General features: G+C 37.3%; 1 protein-coding gene across 1 annotated transcript in view; it reads right to left on the bottom strand.

Annotated features, from left to right (window-relative positions):
- Positions 1 to 227: 227 nt before the first annotated feature.
- Positions 228 to 18,477, bottom strand: part of LOC139750304 (oxysterol-binding protein-related protein 1-like) — a 745,131-nt gene continuing 726,881 nt past the window's right edge. Inside the window, exon 25 of the mRNA XM_071664928.1 lies at positions 228 to 6,080. Coding sequence (XP_071521029.1) covers positions 5,978 to 6,080 — 103 coding nt within the window. The 3' untranslated portion in view covers positions 228 to 5,977. The remainder of the gene's footprint in view (positions 6,081 to 18,477) is intronic.

Raw genomic sequence — 18,477 nt, forward strand, 5'->3', positions numbered from 1 at the left:
GAAATGGGATTACACTGGGAAGATGGTGGTTGTTATGGAAAGGTTTGGCTGGGGTTGGGTGTGTATGTAGGGTGTCTAATGCTGTTGCACAAAATTGAGTGAAGAGCAGCACGTTGAAATGGGATTACACTGGGAAGATCTTTTTTTTCAATGTGTGTTCATCAAGTGATTGTGGTTGCTATGCAGCCAGTGATTGTTCTGAGTGCACTATTTTGTATGATTTACAATTTTATTGTATTTGCTTTTGAATGGGTGGAAGACTATGCAGGTGAGGTGTAGTTTAGTGGAGCAGATAAATTGTTTATAGAGGATGTTAAGGGATTATTTTTTTGTCCAAATCTATCCTATATGTAATTAACTTCACACTGTCTTATACCCCAAAATGAGGAAGATGCTAGAAATCTTAACCATGTCTTCAAAATATTGCACAAAATTACTTTCTAAGAATGGTTGTGCTGTAAAGTATTATTCAAATTATTGTGAATCTTCCAAGTAACAGAGAAATGTATCATTGGTATACAGTAAATATGAATTTCACTTAATAGCCTATACCCTGCTTGTTTAAACAAAATGCAAGCACTTTGGGTCTACTTATATACTGTACAGAGAAAAATAGCAGGTGCAACATGAATGCAGTTGTGGAGAGCAGGATAAAATTCATTGTTACAACCTCATGTCTGTAGGACTGTATGTGATATCCCTGAGCCCTTCGGCTGGAGTAGAACATATTTACATGATACATCAAGGTTACATGACACACAAGTGCAACTCTAGAAGTAGCTCCACCCATACACTGCCATCAAGTAGAAGAAAAAAACTCATAGCACAGCACATAGAACAGGCTCATCCATGTATGTTTATACCACATTGAGAGCCCTAACTCTCATTTTTGGGATGTATGCAGAAGCTTGATTCACAATTCATATCCCTAAATGTGTGATATTATTGCTCAGTATTCATGCTCCATCATTACCATACAAACTGGCTATACATTTAACTGAAGCTGCTTAATAATGATTACCAGTAATCATGTAGTGCAATGAGATGATTGGACAGGGCGAGCAAGTGTGACAAATGGGAAAAATGAGTGGGAATGGCCAGTCAGTGAACCCATAGCTAGATGGAGTATGAAAACACAGGCATATAATGACATTCTGATATGTTCCAGTCTAAGGCAAATTCAATCGAGTGATTCATTCTCCAAAGTGCCTAATATATGTACAAGAACTGCAAGGAACTCAATATACTATACTCTTTTTATGAAGAATGTGGTAATCACAGAACCCATAACAACAAAAATATATGTGCTACATGTATTAACTAAACCATAAAACAAAATCACCTTGTACTAAATATATGTAAAATGATAATCCTACATAGTGTAGCTGGAAGAAGTCTCAGACTACTTCAAAGGAAAATTAATGTGAAATAACTAAATTTTTGGTTACCAGCTGGAATCTTACTTTGAAATATTAGAAAGATACAAAAGCCAAAAATATGATCATTTCTAAAATTCTTAAATTCCCAAGACATCAAAGCTGGGGACATATACGGCACCTATCATTAATATCTAAACATCCTTGAGGTGGCATCTAATACATTTTGCTTTCTATCACTTGAATAACACATTCCAAGTATTGCTCATCAAAGAAAAGTAATAAAAATTAACCAAAGTGGGCCATATATGACTATGTCAGTAAGTTAATCAGTATAACTTCTATGAACTTTCAGATGCTAACTGAACAAGTCAGACTTGGAAAAAATATAACTTGTTTACATCTACAAAAAAGACTACATTATACCACAGAAAAAATTACACAAAATAATGAATATAAAACTGCCTTTAAAAAATTTATACACTTACAGATCTGCAGATAATAATCACTAAAGTAATCGTACAACAAAAAAAGTTTGCAGCAAATAATTTTCTTTGCATTTGCTTTCTTTGGGATTTTCTGGGGACAAAATAATCACCGTATATCATGCTAGTCACTTTTGGTAACAAGTTTTGTGAAATCATTATGACAAAAATGGCAGAAGTTGACTATCAAAGATATGGTAGCTAAACAAAATACAATAAAATCTCCAATTATTGTCTTTCACTATTGCTTAAATGTTTCCCTTTGCACATTCTGTGAATTGCCAGATCTTGCCAGTGTTTATTGTACCATCCTATTCAATACATTGAGTCTGTCTTATGCTAATGATCCTTAAGTAATGTCAGTTGTTTAGAAAGACATGGCAATGCAACAGCAAGCAGTCATAGAGATTAGCACTTTCTGCAGTATTCTTTAATGGTGTAACTTTTTTCTTCAGTCTTAATATTTTATGTATTCATCATTTTGCTACCAACAATAAAATTACAAGCATGTGTAGTAAAATATATAATCTCTAAATACTGTTTCATGTTAAATTTGCTGCACTTGTCAAACAAATATTTCTTTTAATTATTGCCCAAACAGTTACCCTGAAATTACTTTTCTATGTCATACATAGGTAATATTAACTGTAAAGTAAAACTGCTGTTTAACTGTGTGCATATCAACATGTTCCTCAGCAAAGAATTTTACATTTAATCCACCATCATGCTAATGTTCCTAAGAAAAAATTTACAAAACACCTGTTTTACAAACTACATTAACAACTAATCAAGGATGAGTCACATACAATGGTCACCCATATGTCACTATCAAACTGTGACTATTAGAAAAAAAAAGATTTCAAGGAATTGAAAATTACTACCTTGATTGTTTTGGATAATGAACAACTACAGTGGTACTAATTTTCTATCCTCCAACCTATAAAAATTGACCTATCTTTACAAATAAAGTCCAGGTTTACACAGCGACTCCAATAATGAAGCAGTAAATAGTGAACACTGCCTCACAACAGCTGCTTATAATATATACATCTAGGCAGACACAGACAAATCCATAAAGCTGAGCAACTAGGGATGGCATCATGGAACCTGTATTTTATGTGTAATAAAAAAAAAATCCCATCCATCATGCAGTTCACGTGGTAACTGAAACTAAGACCATTTTCTAAAAAAGATAAAAATTTTGGGGTTTTTTCATGTTTAAATATCCACAGTACATATGGGAATATGTGTAATACTAATCTTTTGCAAAAAAAATAATTTCTAAAACTCTGGCTTATTACTTTGCTTTGATTCATATCATCAAACTTCTATCTTAACCCTTATTATATTAAGAAGCTACTCAGTTTCTGTAGAAAAAGAAAAAATTGATATATTAACTCAAAATTAAAAGTGACAGAGGCATCCATTGAATCTTTATCAAAGTTTCTCATGGTACTTTAAACTTTTCTCCTCTACTTATTGTATATAGTTCTGTCTGTTAAGCAAACAGAAAACAATCTATACTAATAGTGGATATGTAAACTGAAGAATTTATTTCATAAACCATTAATGACTGAGTAATCTATTTCATACACTACTTAGCAATATGCCAATTCATAGGATAGAAATTGCTGTAAAAAGCAAAGAAAAATCATGGAAATTACTGTATTTCCACAACTGAAACTTACTGAAGAACTTTTACATTTCTAACAGTAAACAATATCTATTTGCATGTCAATAATCATGCTGAAAATACCAAAAAATACTCCATTACTTTTCCATGAAACCATATTCATTAAATATTAGAATCTTGTGAACAACCAACCTAAAACTCTATTAACAAACTTACAAGAAGCATCACAGCAGTACTAAACAAAACTGAAGATATACTGACAAACTTCAAATAGTCATGTAAGATTGGGTAACGTGCAAAAAGAAACAGGTGAAAGGAACAGATCATTTTGTCATACATACATCAATTGTATTGATATATGCAAGCAAAGATGACCAGTAAATATATTCAGGGCATACATTTGCTAAACACAGTGACATAATTCAATCTAAAATGGGTCTGCTGGTATTTGTGCAAAAAGAAACTACATAATGGGAATTAAGGCTTTTTTCAACAGATTCAAATCTCTCTAAAGAAATTTATGATAAATCTTAACTTGAATCTTCTCCAAAAATACAGATTAAATTGTGACATCTAGTGTTTGGAAAGGGTACTGTATAAGCCATACTTTATATATGCACAAATCACTTTCTTAGAAATGCAATAAAAAGAAAGTATATTCTGATTAATTTCAATAAATCATGTACAGCAATATCTATCAAAGTATAATAAAATCACAGGATATTCTTTCATATTGATATAGACACTTATTATAGTTTTTTATACCGATATAGTCTTTCATGGTACTGATTAGGACAGTCTTTCATATTACTAAATAATCAAATTATTAATCACCTCATTAAACATACACTGATAATACAACATAACTCCCCATTACTAAACAAGAAATACAAAAAGGATTTCAAATTCAACCTCCAAACCAATCAGAAAACCAGCAACTTTGTATGAAAAATCTCCCATGTAAGTGGCCTTTATTTTCTGAAATCTCAATAAATGATAGACAATAATGAAGCAATTTATAAGTGTTAAGAATTTTTAAGTGAATCTGTGGGGCTTTATTCCACCTTGTAATTAACTTGGGATCATGAGAGCCTGAAAAAACAAAAATACAATATAGACTGGAGTAACTGTAATAAATATGACATTCATAGAAATATATTACAGACTTTTAATAAAAACTGTGCAGTATGAAATTATAATGACTGTGAAATACCAGCACACGAATTTTATATCATGGTTTGATACATTTAAACTAATATCCATTTACTGGTATTGTAATGCTAGTTTTTGGATACACTTTCCAATGATAAAATGCAGACCTATCAGTCAGAAGCAATAATGAACATTAAATCTGATACGGTGTACTGATCACTGGGAATATATTTTCAATACAGTTGCCTCTCCTGCAAAAAATAAATTTATATTAATTGTTCTAGCCAAGTTCCAAACTCTGGGAGTTGCAGAGGCCTGATTCATGGATCAGAAATTATGAAAATTTAAGAGGGATCACTTTTAGCAGTACTCTTACAATGAAATAAAAACAAACCTAAAGCACTGCAAGCTGAATTTTTCTTTCAATCCTTCCTCAAAACTTCAAATCAGCTCCTTGAAAAGAAGGATCTTGTTAATGAAAAAATGACTACGGCATACTAATCAAAGCACTAACCAAAAAGGAAGAAAACAAAGAAACTGTTTAACCAACCACATCATTACATTCTTTCATTCAAGTGTATCAAACACTAGGAAACTATGAACACACAAATGAAGTATCATTTAGTGGAAAAAAAATCACAAAACATGACGCTGGTCTCTTTACCTATGTCTGATACCTTTCTTACAACTGTCTTACTCCCACTCAAAGATATTTCTGTATATCCTGTAATTACAACGATCACTGAACATTCAAATAATGTGAAATAAATTATGCATTTTCTGCTATATTTACTGATTCTCGGAAACATATCACCACACATACATAGTAAATTCGATGTAATTTTCACATCAGACAAAAACTATTAGAGGACTGACAAAAGGTAATGTAACCAGAGATTAATGACTCCAAGAAGGCCAGTGAAACACTAAAATGAGAATATAATGAGATAGCATACTCCTCCATTTTTTATGAAAAGCATGATCTTAATGCATGTTGTCAACACCTGTTTATCAGTGACCTGCTGCACTGCTGACTTCTTATATTCAAAAAACAAAAGGCTGCAACTTCAAGTTGCCAAACTTCAGTCTTACTACTAATGCAGTACCAACTGATCACACCATTTACCAGACTTCATTACATCACTGCCACTTCTCACAGGAATCCTTACACCTAGCAATGCGCACCAGTGAAACTAACATGATTGGATGTATGACAACCTAGTGGACAGGTTACTACCACTTGACGAACTGTGACTGTACCGGCAGTACTCAAGAAAAGCTCTTCTCACAAGAAATGGTGTTTGTGTGGCTGAGAATACGCTGCTTTGTCATCAGAAGATGTCAATCGTCTCATCAAAATTCCGGTCCCAATAGCCACCACAATATAACCAGTCCTCCTGACGTGTGAAAGGGTTGGTCCCTTGTTCGAACCATCTGTAAGAAAACTCCAAGGTAACATTTGAGATTATATCAAAAAGGGTAAGGGTAAATTTCTGTAAAAACTAGAATGATGTTTTTACATTCTACTCTTACAGGGAAGTAAATATCAACACCATAACCTAAGTAGGGCTTACTTAAACCATCTAAAAGAAAACCTTTGTGTAAACCTTGAGTGGGAGATGTATAAAAGAAAGAGACAGGAGGTCAAGAGAAAGGTGCAAGAGGTGAAAAAAAGGGCAAATGAGAGTTGGGGTGAGAGAGTATCATTAAATTTTAGGGAGAATAAAAAGATGTTCTGGAAGGAGGTAAATAAAGTGCGTAAGACAAGGGAGCAAATGGGAACTTCGGTGAAGGGCGCAAGTGGGGAGGTGATAACAAGTAGTGGTAATGTGAGAAGGAGATGGAGTGAGTATTTTGAAGGTTTGTTGAATGTGTTTGATGATAGAGTGGCAGATATAGGGTGTTTTGGTCGAGGTGGTGTGCAAAGTGAGAGGGTTAGGGAAAATGATTTGGTAAACAGAGAAGAGGTAGTGAAAGCTTTGCGGAAGATGAAAGCCGGCAAGGCAGCGGGTTTGGATGGTATTGCAGTGGAATTTATTAAAAAAGGGGGTGACTGTATTGTTGACTGGTTGGTAAGGTTATTTAATGTATGTATGACTCATGGTGAGGTGCCTGAGGATTGGCGGAATGCGTGCATAGTGCCATTGTACAAAGGCAAAGGGGATAAGAGTGAGTGCTCAAATTACAGAGGTATAAGTTTGTTGAGTATTCCTGGTAAATTATATGGGAGGGTACTGATTGAGAGGGTGAAGGCATGTACAGAGCATCAGATTGGGGAAGAGCAGTGTGGTTTCAGAAGTGGTAGAGGATGTGTGGATCAGGTGTTTGCTTTGAAGAATGTATGTGAGAAATACTTAGAAAAGCAAATGGATTTGTATGTAGCATTTATGGATCTGGAGAAGGCATATGATAGAGTTGATAGAGATGCTCTGTGGAAGGTATTAAGAATATATGGTGTGGGAGGCAAGTTGTTAGAAGCAGTGAAAAGTTTTTATCGAGGATGTAAGGCATGTGTACGTGTAGGAAGAGAGGAAAGTGATTGGTTCTCAGTGAATGTAGGTTTGCGGCAGGGGTGTGTGATGTCTCCATGGTTGTTTAATTTGTTTATGGATGGGGTTGTTAGGGAGGTAAATGCAAGAGTTTTGGAAAGAGGGGCGAGTATGAAGTCTGTTGGGGATGAGAGAGCTTGGGAAGTGAGTCAGTTGTTGTTCGCTGATGATACAGCGCTGGTGGCTGATTCATGTGAGAAACTGCAGAAGCTGGTGACTGAGTTTGGAAAAGTGTGTGGAAGAAGAAAGTTAAGAGTAAATGTGAATAAGAGCAAGGTTATTAGGTACAGTAGGGTTGAGGGTCAAGTCAGTTGGGAGGTGAGTTTGAATGGAGAAAAACTGGAGGAAGTGAAGTGTTTTAGATATCTGGGAGTGGATCTGGCAGCGGATGGAACCATGGAAGCGGAAGTGGATCATAGGGTGGGGGAGGGGGCGAAAATCCTGGGGGCCTTGAAGAATGTGTGGAAGTCGAGAACATTATCTCGGAAAGCAAAAATGGGTATGTTTGAAGGAATAGTGGTTCCAACAATGCTGTATGGTTGCGAGGCGTGGGCTATGGATAGAGTTGTGCGCAGGAGGATGGATGTGCTGGAAATGAGATGTTTGAGGACAATGTGTGGTGTGAGGTGGTTTGATCGAGTGAGTAATGTAAGGGTAAGAGAGATGTGTGGAAATAAAAAGAGCGTGGTTGAGAGAGCAGAAGAGGGTGTTTTGAAGTGGTTTGGGCACATGGAGAGGATGAGTGAGGAAAGATTGACCAAGAGGATATATGTGTCGGAGGTGGAGGGAACAAGGAGAAGAGGGAGACCAAATTGGAGGTGGAAAGATGGAGTGAAAAAGATTTTGTGTGATCGGGGCCTGAACATGCAGGAGGGTGAAAGGAGGGCAAGGAATAGAGTGAATTGGAGCGATGTGGTATACCGGGGTTGACGTGCTGTCAGTGGATTGAATCAAGGCATGTGAAGCGTCTGGGGTAAACCATGGAAAGCTGTGTAGGTATGTATATTTGCGTGTGTGGACGTATGTATATACATGTGTATGGGGGTGGGTTGGGCCATTTCTTTCGTCTGTTTCCTTGCGCTACCTCGCAAACGCGGGAGACAGCGACAAAGTATAAAAAAAAAAAAAAAAAAAAACTTAGTCAACTTAGAATCAGTATGGGTACATTTAAGAAAATAAAATCTGAAAATGTGTGATACCTACATTTCTCTATGAAAGACCGTACAAATTGCCTTGTATAATAGCAAATGAGAGTAACAGTTTTGCATAATGTGAAAAAGAAATCAATTTTAAGAGCACTATTTCAAACAGCATCCAAAATCTGTCAGTTTCAGGGCTGGCTATGGAGATCATTAGATTCTAGCAAAATCTGAAGGAATGAACAAACAATGAAGAAAGAACTGCACCTACAAACCCACACAGCAGATAAAGTAAATCCAGAGATGATAGTAACAGTCCAGCTGTCAGCTCTTTATTACTAGAAGACAACTTCACAAGACTGTAGTGAGAATGAAAGGCAAAATTTATGCTTTATCAAATGAAAACTAAAGTTGTGGAATGGAAATCTGCTTTTAATCTAAAAAAAAAATTTATTAACTATCTATCTGCCTACATCTCTGACACCTGTTCCTCTGGGAACTCCCATTAAGGGGGTGGCCACATCATGAGAGTCTCCACTTATTCTTGCCCTGACATACCTCCTTGCATACACCATTCCATACATTCATCCATCATTTCTTTCATTCCAGTACTCTTCCACTTTATTTCCCAAAAGCCACAGGTAGCCTTCCTCTCACAGCATCCCATGTAACTGTACTGCCATATGCCAAATCTTTTGAGGGGAAATCTATTACCCTCACAAAAATATTGCAGGTAATAGTTCAGGAAGTTTTTTAAGCCCAAAACCATTTTTGTTTTCAAATTGAAATATAATAAAATGCTTCTATACTCAAAATTATACCAGAAAACATGTCATAATGCTTCCACATAATGACAGATATCCAATAAATACCAACCAAATAATCACAGAATCTTTTAAAAGAGAAATAATGAATTAAGTACTTAATTATAGGCCTTAATGTGCCCTTACATATATTTGAACCCTAACTTTGAATTCAGTGTGAAAAATAGTCCTTATACTGAGGTTTCTCAAACAAATCTATTACCCTCACAAAAATACCAAAAACTGCTCAGGGGTTTTTTAGCCCAAAAGCCTTTACTTTCAAAACTGAATTATGACACACTGAAACACTTCTATACTTGAAATTATAATGGAAAATATCTTATAATGCTTCCCCAATGTGATGAATACCTAAAGATTATAAAACAAATAATGATAGAATCTTCTGAAATATTTATTTATTAATTTTGCTTTGTCGCTGTCTCCCGCGTTAGTGAGGTAGCGCAAGGAAACAGACGAAAGAATGGCCCAACCCACCCATATACACATGAATATACATACACGTCCACACACAGCACATATACATATCTATACATCTCAATGTATACATATATATATATATACACACACAGACATATACATATATACTCATGTACATAATTCATAGTCTGCCTTTATTCATTCCCATCGCCACCCCACCACACTTGGAATAACGACACCCTCCCCCCTCATGTGTGCGAGGTAGCGCTAGGAAAAGACAACAAAGACCCCATTCGTTCAAGCTCAGTCTCTAGCTGTCATGTAATAATGCACTGAGACCACAGCTCCCTTTCCACATCCAGGCCCCACAGAGCTTTCCATGGTTTACCCCAGACGCTTCACATGCCCTGGTTCAATCCATTGACAGCACGTCCACCCCGGTATACCACATCGTTCCAATTCACTCTATTCCTTGCACGACTTTCACCCTCCTGCATGTTCAGGCCCCGATCACTCAAAATCTTTTTCACTCCATCTTTCCACCTCCAATTTGGTCTCCCACTTCTCCTCGTTCCCTCCATCTCTTGACACATACATCCTCTTGGTAAATCTTTCCTCACTCATTCTCTCCATGTGACCAAACCATTTCAAAACACCCTCCTCTGCTCTCTCAACCACACTCTTTTTATTACCACACATCTCTCTTACCCTATTATTACTTACTTGATCAAACCACCTCACACCACATATTGTCCTAAACATCTCATTTCCAGCACATCCACCCTCCTGCGCACAATTCTATCCATAGCCCACGCCTCGCAACCATACAACATTGTTGGAACCACTATTCCTTCAAACATACCCATTTATGCTTTCCGAGATAATGTTCTCGACTTCCACACATTCTTCAAGGCTCCCAGAATTTTTGCCCCCTCCCCCACCCTATGATTCACTTCCGCTTCCATGGTTCCATCCGCTGCCAAATCCACTCCTAGATATCTAAAACACTTCACTTCTTCCAGTTTTCCTCCATTCAAACTTACCTCCCAATTTACTTGACCCTCAACCTTACTGTACCTAATGACCTTACTCTTATTCACATTTACTCTCAATTTTCTTATTTCACACACTTTACCAAACTCAGTCACTAGCTTCTGCAGTTTCTCACATGAATCAGCCACCAGTGCTGTATCATCAGCGAACAACAACTGACTCACTTCCCAAGCTCTCTCATCCACAACAGACTGCATACTTGCCCCTCTCTCCAAAACCTTTGCATTCACCTTCCTAACAACTCCATCCATAAACAAATCAAACAACCATGGAGACATCACACACCCCTGCCGCAAACCTACACTCACTGAGAACCAATCACTTTCCTCTCTTCCTACAAGTACACATGCCTTACATCCTCGATAAAAACTTTTCACTGCTTCTAACAACTTGCCTCCCACACCATATATTCTTAATACCTTCCACAGAGCATCTCTATCAACTCTATCACATGCCTTCTCCAGATCCATAAATGCTACATACAAATCCATTTGCTTTTCTAAGTATTTCTCACATACATTCTTCAAAGCAAACACCTGATCCACACATCCTCTACCACTTCTGAAACCACACAGCTCTTCCCCAATCTGATGCTCTGTACATGCCTTCACCCTCTCAATCAATACCCTCCCATATAATTTACCAGGAATACTCAACAAACTTATACATCTGTAATTTGAGCACTCACTCTTATCCCCTTTGCCTTTGTACAATGGCACTATGCAAGCATTCCGCCAATCCTCAGGCACCTCACCATGAATCATACATACATTAAATAACCTTACCAACCAGTCAACAATACAGTCATCCCCTTTTTTAATAAATTCCACTGCAATACCATCCAAACCTGCTGCCTTGCTGGCTTTCGTTCATCTTCCGCAAAGCTTTTACTACCTCTTCTCTGTTTACCAAATCATTCTCCCTAACCCTCTCACTTTGCACAGCACCTCGACCAAAACACCCTATATCTGCCACTCTATCATCAAACACATTCAACAAACCTTCAAAATACTCACTCCATCTTCTCACATCACCACTACTTGTTATCACCTCCCCATCAGCCCCCTTCACTGAAGTTCCCATTTGTTCTCTTGTCTTATGCACTTTATTTACGTCCTTCCAAAACATCTTTTTATTCTCCCTAAAATTTAATGATACTCTCTCACCTCAACTCTCATCTGCCCTCCTTTTTCACCTCTTGCACCTTTCTCTTGACCTCCTGCCTCTTTCTTTTATACATCTCCCACTCATTTGCATTATTTCCCTGAGGATAGGGGAGAAAGAATACTTCCCATGCGTTCCTCATGTGTCGTAGAAGGCGACTAAAGGGGACAGGAGCGGGGAGCTAAAACCCTCCCCTCCTTGTATTTTAACTTTCTAAAAGGGGAAACAGAAGAAGGAGTCACGCGGAGAGTACTCATCCTTCTCGAAGGCTCAGATTGGGGTGTCTAAATATGTGTGGATGTAACCAAGATGAGAAAAAAGGAGAGACAGGTAGTATGTTTGAGGAAAGGAACCTAGATGTTTTGGCTCTGAGTGAAATGAAGCTCAAGGGTAAAGGGGAACAGTGGTTTGGGAATGTCTTTGGAGTAAAGTCAGGGGTTAGTGAGAGGACAAGAGCAAGGGAAAGAGTAGCACTACTCCTGAAACAGGAGTGGTGGGAGTATGTGACAGAGTGTAAGAAAGTAAATTCTAGATTGATATGGGTAAAACTGAAAGTGGATGGAGAGAGATGGGTGATTATTGGCGCATATGCACCTGGGCATGAGAAGAAAGATCATGAGAGACAAGTGTTTTGGGAGCAGCTGAACGAGTGTGTTAGTGGTTTTGATGCACGAGACTGGGTTATAGTGATGGGTGATTTGAATGCAAAGGTGAGTAATGTGGCAGTTGAGGGAATAATTGGTATACATGGGGTGTTCAATGTTGTAAATGGAAATGGTGAAGAGCTTGTAGATTTATGTGCTGAAAAAGGACTGGTGATTGGGAATACCTGGTTTAAAAAGAAAGATATACATAAGTATACGTATGTAAGTAGGAGAGATGGCCAGAGAGCGTTATTAGGTTACGTGTTAATTGATAGGCGCACGAAAGAGAGACTTTTGGATGTTAATGTGCTGAGAGGTGCAACTGGAGGGATGTCTGATCATTATCTTGTGGAGGCGAAGGTGAAGATTTGTAGAGGTTTTCAGAAAAGAAGAGAGAATGTTGGGGTGAAGAGAGTGGTGAAAGTGAGCTTGGGAAGGAGGCTTGTGTGAGGAAGTACCAGGAGAGACTGAATACAGAATGGAAAAAGGTGAGAACAAAGGAAGTAAGGGGAGTGGGGGAAGGAGGGATGGGATGTATTTAGGGAAGCAGTGATGGCTTGCGCAAAAGATGCTTGTGGCATGAGAAGCGTGGGAGATGGGACAGATTAGAAAGGGTAGTGAGTGGTGGGATGAAGAAGTAAGATTATTAGTGAAAGAGAAGAGAGAGTCATTTGGACTTCTAAAATAGTAATAATTAATTACAATTTGCTGGCCTTAATGTCCCCAACATACATTTCACCCCCAAACTGGAATTTAGCATGAAAAATAGTCCTTATACTGACGTTTTTCAAGCAAATCTATTAACCTAAAAGAAAAAAAATGCAGGTAATAAAAAGCTCAGGGAATGTTTTTGGCCAAAAAATGTTTAGTTTCAAGACTGAAATATGAAATAATGAAATGCTTCTGTACCTGAAATATTCATGGAATATATCTCATAACCTTTCCCCAAGCCAACAGAAACCCAGTAAATATGAAATGAATAATAAGAGCATGTTATAAAAGAATAACAATTAATTGATTATTTACAGGCCTCACTAACCCCAACCCATATTTCAACCACAAATTCAAATTCAGCATGAAAAACAGTCCTTCTACTGAGGTTTTTCCCCTTACAAAATTACCAGGGAAACTTTCAACCCAAAAACTATCTTGTTTGGAAATTGAAATATGACATAATGAAAAGCTTCTATGCTCGAGATAAAAATGTAAAATATCTCATAATACTTCCAAAAGGCGAAAGATACCCAATAAATATGAACTGAATAATCACAGAATCTTCTACAAGAGTAACCATTATACCTATTTACAGGCCTTATTGTTTCCCAAAATATATTCCTAACACCAGATTTGAATTCAGCGTGACAAATAGTCCTTATAATGAGGTTTTTAAGCAAATCGATTACCCCCACAAAAATACCAAAAATTGCATATAATGAGTTCAGGGACTTTTAGCTAAGAAACTTTTAGTTTTAAAATTGAAATATGACATAAATAAAGACTTCTATATTCTATATTGAATATATAAGTGTATATGAGTGGATGGGCCATTCGTCTGTTTCCTGGCACTACCTCGCTGAAGTGGAAAACCGATTGAGTATAATAATAGATTAATATACATTTGAAATAAACTGGTAATTGGGAATACCTGGTTTAAAAAGAGATATACATAAGTATACGTATGTAAGTAGGAGAGATGGCCATAGAGCGTTATTGGATTACGTGTTAACTGATAGGCGCACGAAAGAGTGACTTTTGGATGTTAATGTGCTGAGAGGTGCAACTGAAGGGATGTCTGATCATTATCTTGTGGAGGCGAGGGTGAAGATTTGTAGAGGTTTTCAGAAAAGAAGAGAGAATGTTGGGGTGAAGAAAGTGGTGAGAGTAAGTGAGCTTGGGAAGGAGACTTGTGTGAGGAAGTACCAGGAAAGACTGAGTACAGAATGGAAAAAGGTGAGAACAAAGGACATAAGGAGAGTGGGGGAGGAATGGGCTGTATTTAGGGAAGCAGTGATGGCTTGTGCAAAAGATGGTTGTGGCATGAGAAGTGCAAGAAGTGAAAAAGAGGGCAAATGAGAGTTGGGGTGAGAGAATATCATTAAATTTTTGGGAGAATAAAAAGATGTTTTGGAAGGAGGTAAATAAAGTGCATAAGACAAGGCAACAAATGGGAACATCAGTGAAGGGGGCTAATGGGGAGGTGATAACAAGTAGTGGTGATGTGAGAAGGAGATGGAGTGAGTATTTTGAAGGTTTGTTGAATGTGTTTGATGATAGAGTAGCAGATATAGGGTGTTTTGGTCGAGGTGGTGTGCAAAGTGAGAGGGTTAAGGAGAATGATTTGGTAAACAGAGAAGAGATAGTAAAAGCTTTGCAGTAGATGAAAATCGGCAAGGCAGCAGGTTTGGATGGTATTGCAGTGGAATTTATCAAAAAAGGGGGTGACTGTATTGTTGACTGGTTGGTAAAGTTATTTAATGTATGTATGACTCATGATGAGTTGCCTGAGGATTGGTGGAATGCTTGCATAGTGCCATTGTACAAAGACATAGGGGATAAAAGTGAGTGCTCAAGTTACAGAGGTATAAGTTTGTTGAGTATTCCTGGGAAATTATATGGGAGGGTATTGATTGAGAGGGTGAAGGCATGTACAGAGCATCAGATTGTGGAAGAGCAGTGTGGTTTCAGAAGTGGTAGGGGATGTGTGGATCAGGTGTTTGCTTTGAAGAATGTATGTGAGAAATACTTAGAAAAGCAAATGGATCTGTATGTAGCATTTATGGATCTGGAGAAGGAATATGATAAGAGTTGATAGAGATACTCTGTGGAAGGTATTAAGAATATATGGTGTGGGAGGCAAGTTGTTAGAAGCAGTGAAAAGTTTTTATCGAGGGTGTAAAGCATGTGTACATGTAGGAAGAGAGGAAAGTGATTGCTTCTCAGTGAATGTTGGTTTGTGGCAGGGGTGCGTGATGTCTCCATGGTTGTTTAATCTGTTTATGGATGGGGTTGTTAGGGAGGTGAATGCAAGATCGATGATACAATGCAGGTGGCCGATTCGGGTGAGAAACTGCAGGAGCTGGTGACTGAGTCTGGTAAAGTGAAAGAAAGAAGAAAGCTGAGAGCAAATGTGAATAAGAGCAAGGTTATTAGGTACAGTAGGGTTGAGGGATGAGTCAATTGGGAGGTAAGTTTGAATGGAGAAAAACTGGAAGAAGTGAAGTGTTTTAGATATGTAGGAGTGGATTTGGCAGCGGATGGAACCATGGAAGCGGAAGTGAATCATAGGTGGGGGAGGGGGCGAAAATTCTGGGAGCCTTGAAGAATGTGTGGAAGTCGAGAACATTATCTCGGAAAGCATAAATGGGTATGTTTGAAGGAATAGTAGTTCCAACAATGTTATATGGTTGCGAGGCGTGGGCTATAGATAGAGGTGTGCGGAGGAGGGTGGACATGCTGGAAATGAGATGTTTAAGGACCATATGTGGTGTGAGGTGGTTTGATCGAGTAAGCAATAAAAGGGTAAGAGAGATGTGTGGTAATAAAAAGAGTGTGGTTGAGAGCAAAAGAGGGTGTAATGAAATGGTTTGGTCACATGGAGAGAATGAGTGAGGAAAGATTGACAAAGAAGATATATGTGTCAGAGGTGGAGGGAATGAGGAGAAGTGGAAAGATAGAGTGAAAAAGATTTTGAGTGATCGGGGCCTGAACATGCAGGAGGGTGAAAGGCATGCAAGGAAGAGTGAATTGGAATGATGTAGTAAACCAGGGTGGACGTGCTGTCAATGGATTTAACCAGGGCATGTGAAGCGTCAGGGGTAAACCATGGAAAGTTTTGTGGGGCCTGGATGTGGAAAGGGAGCTGTGGTTTCGGTGCATTATACAAGACAGCTAGAGACTTGTTTCGGTGCATTATACATGACAGCTAGAGACTGAGTGTGAACGAATGTGGCCTTTGTTGTCTTTTCCTATCGCTACCTCGCGCACATGAGGGGGAGGGGGTTGTCTTTTCATGTGTGGCGGGGTGGCAACGGGAATGAATAAGGGCAGACAGTATGAATTATGTACATGTGTGTATATGTATATGTCTGTGTGTGTATATATATATATATATATGTATACATTGAGATGTATAGATATGTATATGCACGTGTGTGGATGTGTATGTATGTACATGTGTATGTGGATGGGTTGGCCCATTCTTTCGTCTATTTCCTTGCACTACCTCGCTAACGCGGAAGACAGCGACAAAGTATAATGAGTAAAAAAATAAATTTTGAAATAAACATGGAAAATATCTTATAATACTTCCCCAAGGTGAATAATACCCAATAATTATTAAATGAATAAACAAAGATACCCAATAAATACTAACCAAATAATTATAGAATCTTATAGAGGAGTGAAAACTTATTACTTATTTACAGGCCTAAATGTCCTAAACACAGATTTCAACCCCAGATTTGAATTCAGCATGAAAAAGAGTCCTTATACTGAGGTTTTCAAGTATATCTATTTCTCACACGAAATTATCAGGGGATTTTTCAGCCCAAAAATTATCTTGTTTTAAATCTGAAATATGGCATAATGAAAAGCTTCTATACCTGAAATATAAACACAAAATATCTCAAAATACTTCCATAAGGCAACAGATACTCAATAAATATGAACCAAAGAATAACAGAATCTTCTTAAGCAGTAACCATTAATTACTTACCTTAATTTTACACCCAAAATACTTCAACCCTAGGTTCGAATTCAGCATGTAAAATAGTCCTTATAATGAGATTTTCAAACAAATCTACTTCCCTCACAAAAATGCCAAAAGTTGTAGGTAATAGTTCAGGGATTTTTTTAAGCCCAAAAACCTTTAGTTTTAAAACTGAAGTATGACATAAAGAAATGTTTTTTACTTGAAATAATATGACATAAAGAAATGCTTCTATACTAATAATCATGGAAAATATCTTATAATGCTTCCCCGAGGCAAATAATACCCAATAATCATGAAATGAATGAACACAAATACCCTATGAATACTCCCCTATTCGAATAGGGGAGAAAGAATACTTCCCACGTATTCCCTGCGTGTCGTAGAAGGTGACTAAAAGGGGAGGGTGCAGGTGGCTGGAAATCCTCCTCTCATTTTTTTTTTAATTTTCCAAAAGAAGGAACAGAGAAGGGGGCCAGGTGAGGATATTCCCTAAAAGGCCCAGTCCTCTGTTCTTAACACTACCTCACTAACATGGGAAATGGCGAATAGTATTAGAGAAAAAGAAAAGACCCAATGAATACTAACCAAGTAATCACAGATCTTATAAAGGAGTAAAAATTAATTACTTATTTACTTGCCTCAATGTCCTAAACACATATTTCAACCCTAGATTTGAATTCAGCATGAAAAAGAGTCCTTATACTGAGATTTTCAAGCATATCTATTTCTTACAAAAAATTATGGAATTTTTTAACTCAAAAACTATCTTGTTTTATAACTGAGAAATGATGATGAAAAGCTTCTATACTAGAAATATAAATGGAAAATATCTCAAAATGCATCCACAAGGTGACATGTACACAATGTATATGAACTGAATAATCACAGAATCTTCTACAAGAGTAACAATAAATTACAGGCCATAATGTCACCCAACATATATTTCAACCCCATGTTCGAATTCAGCTTAGAAAATATTCCTCTTACTGAGGTTTTCAAGCAAATCTATTACCCTCACAAAAACACCAAAAGTTGCAGTTAAGAGTTGAGGGATTTTTTTAACCCAAAAACCTTTAGTTTTGAAACTGAAATATAATGAAATGCTTCTACGCTTGAAATAATCACGGAAAATATCTTATAATGCTTATCCAGGACAACTAATTCTCAATAAATATGAACTAAATATCCACAGAATCTTTGGATGGGAAATATTAATTAATCATTTACAGGTCTCAATGTCCCCTACCATAAATTTCAAACTCATATTGAAATTCAACATGAAAAGTGGCAATAGTTGAGGGATTTTTTTCGGCCAAAAACCTTCAGTTTT

Source organism: Panulirus ornatus, chromosome 9 (genome assembly GCF_036320965.1).
Source record: "Panulirus ornatus isolate Po-2019 chromosome 9, ASM3632096v1, whole genome shotgun sequence".
Lineage (NCBI taxonomy): Eukaryota > Metazoa > Arthropoda > Malacostraca > Decapoda > Palinuridae > Panulirus > Panulirus ornatus.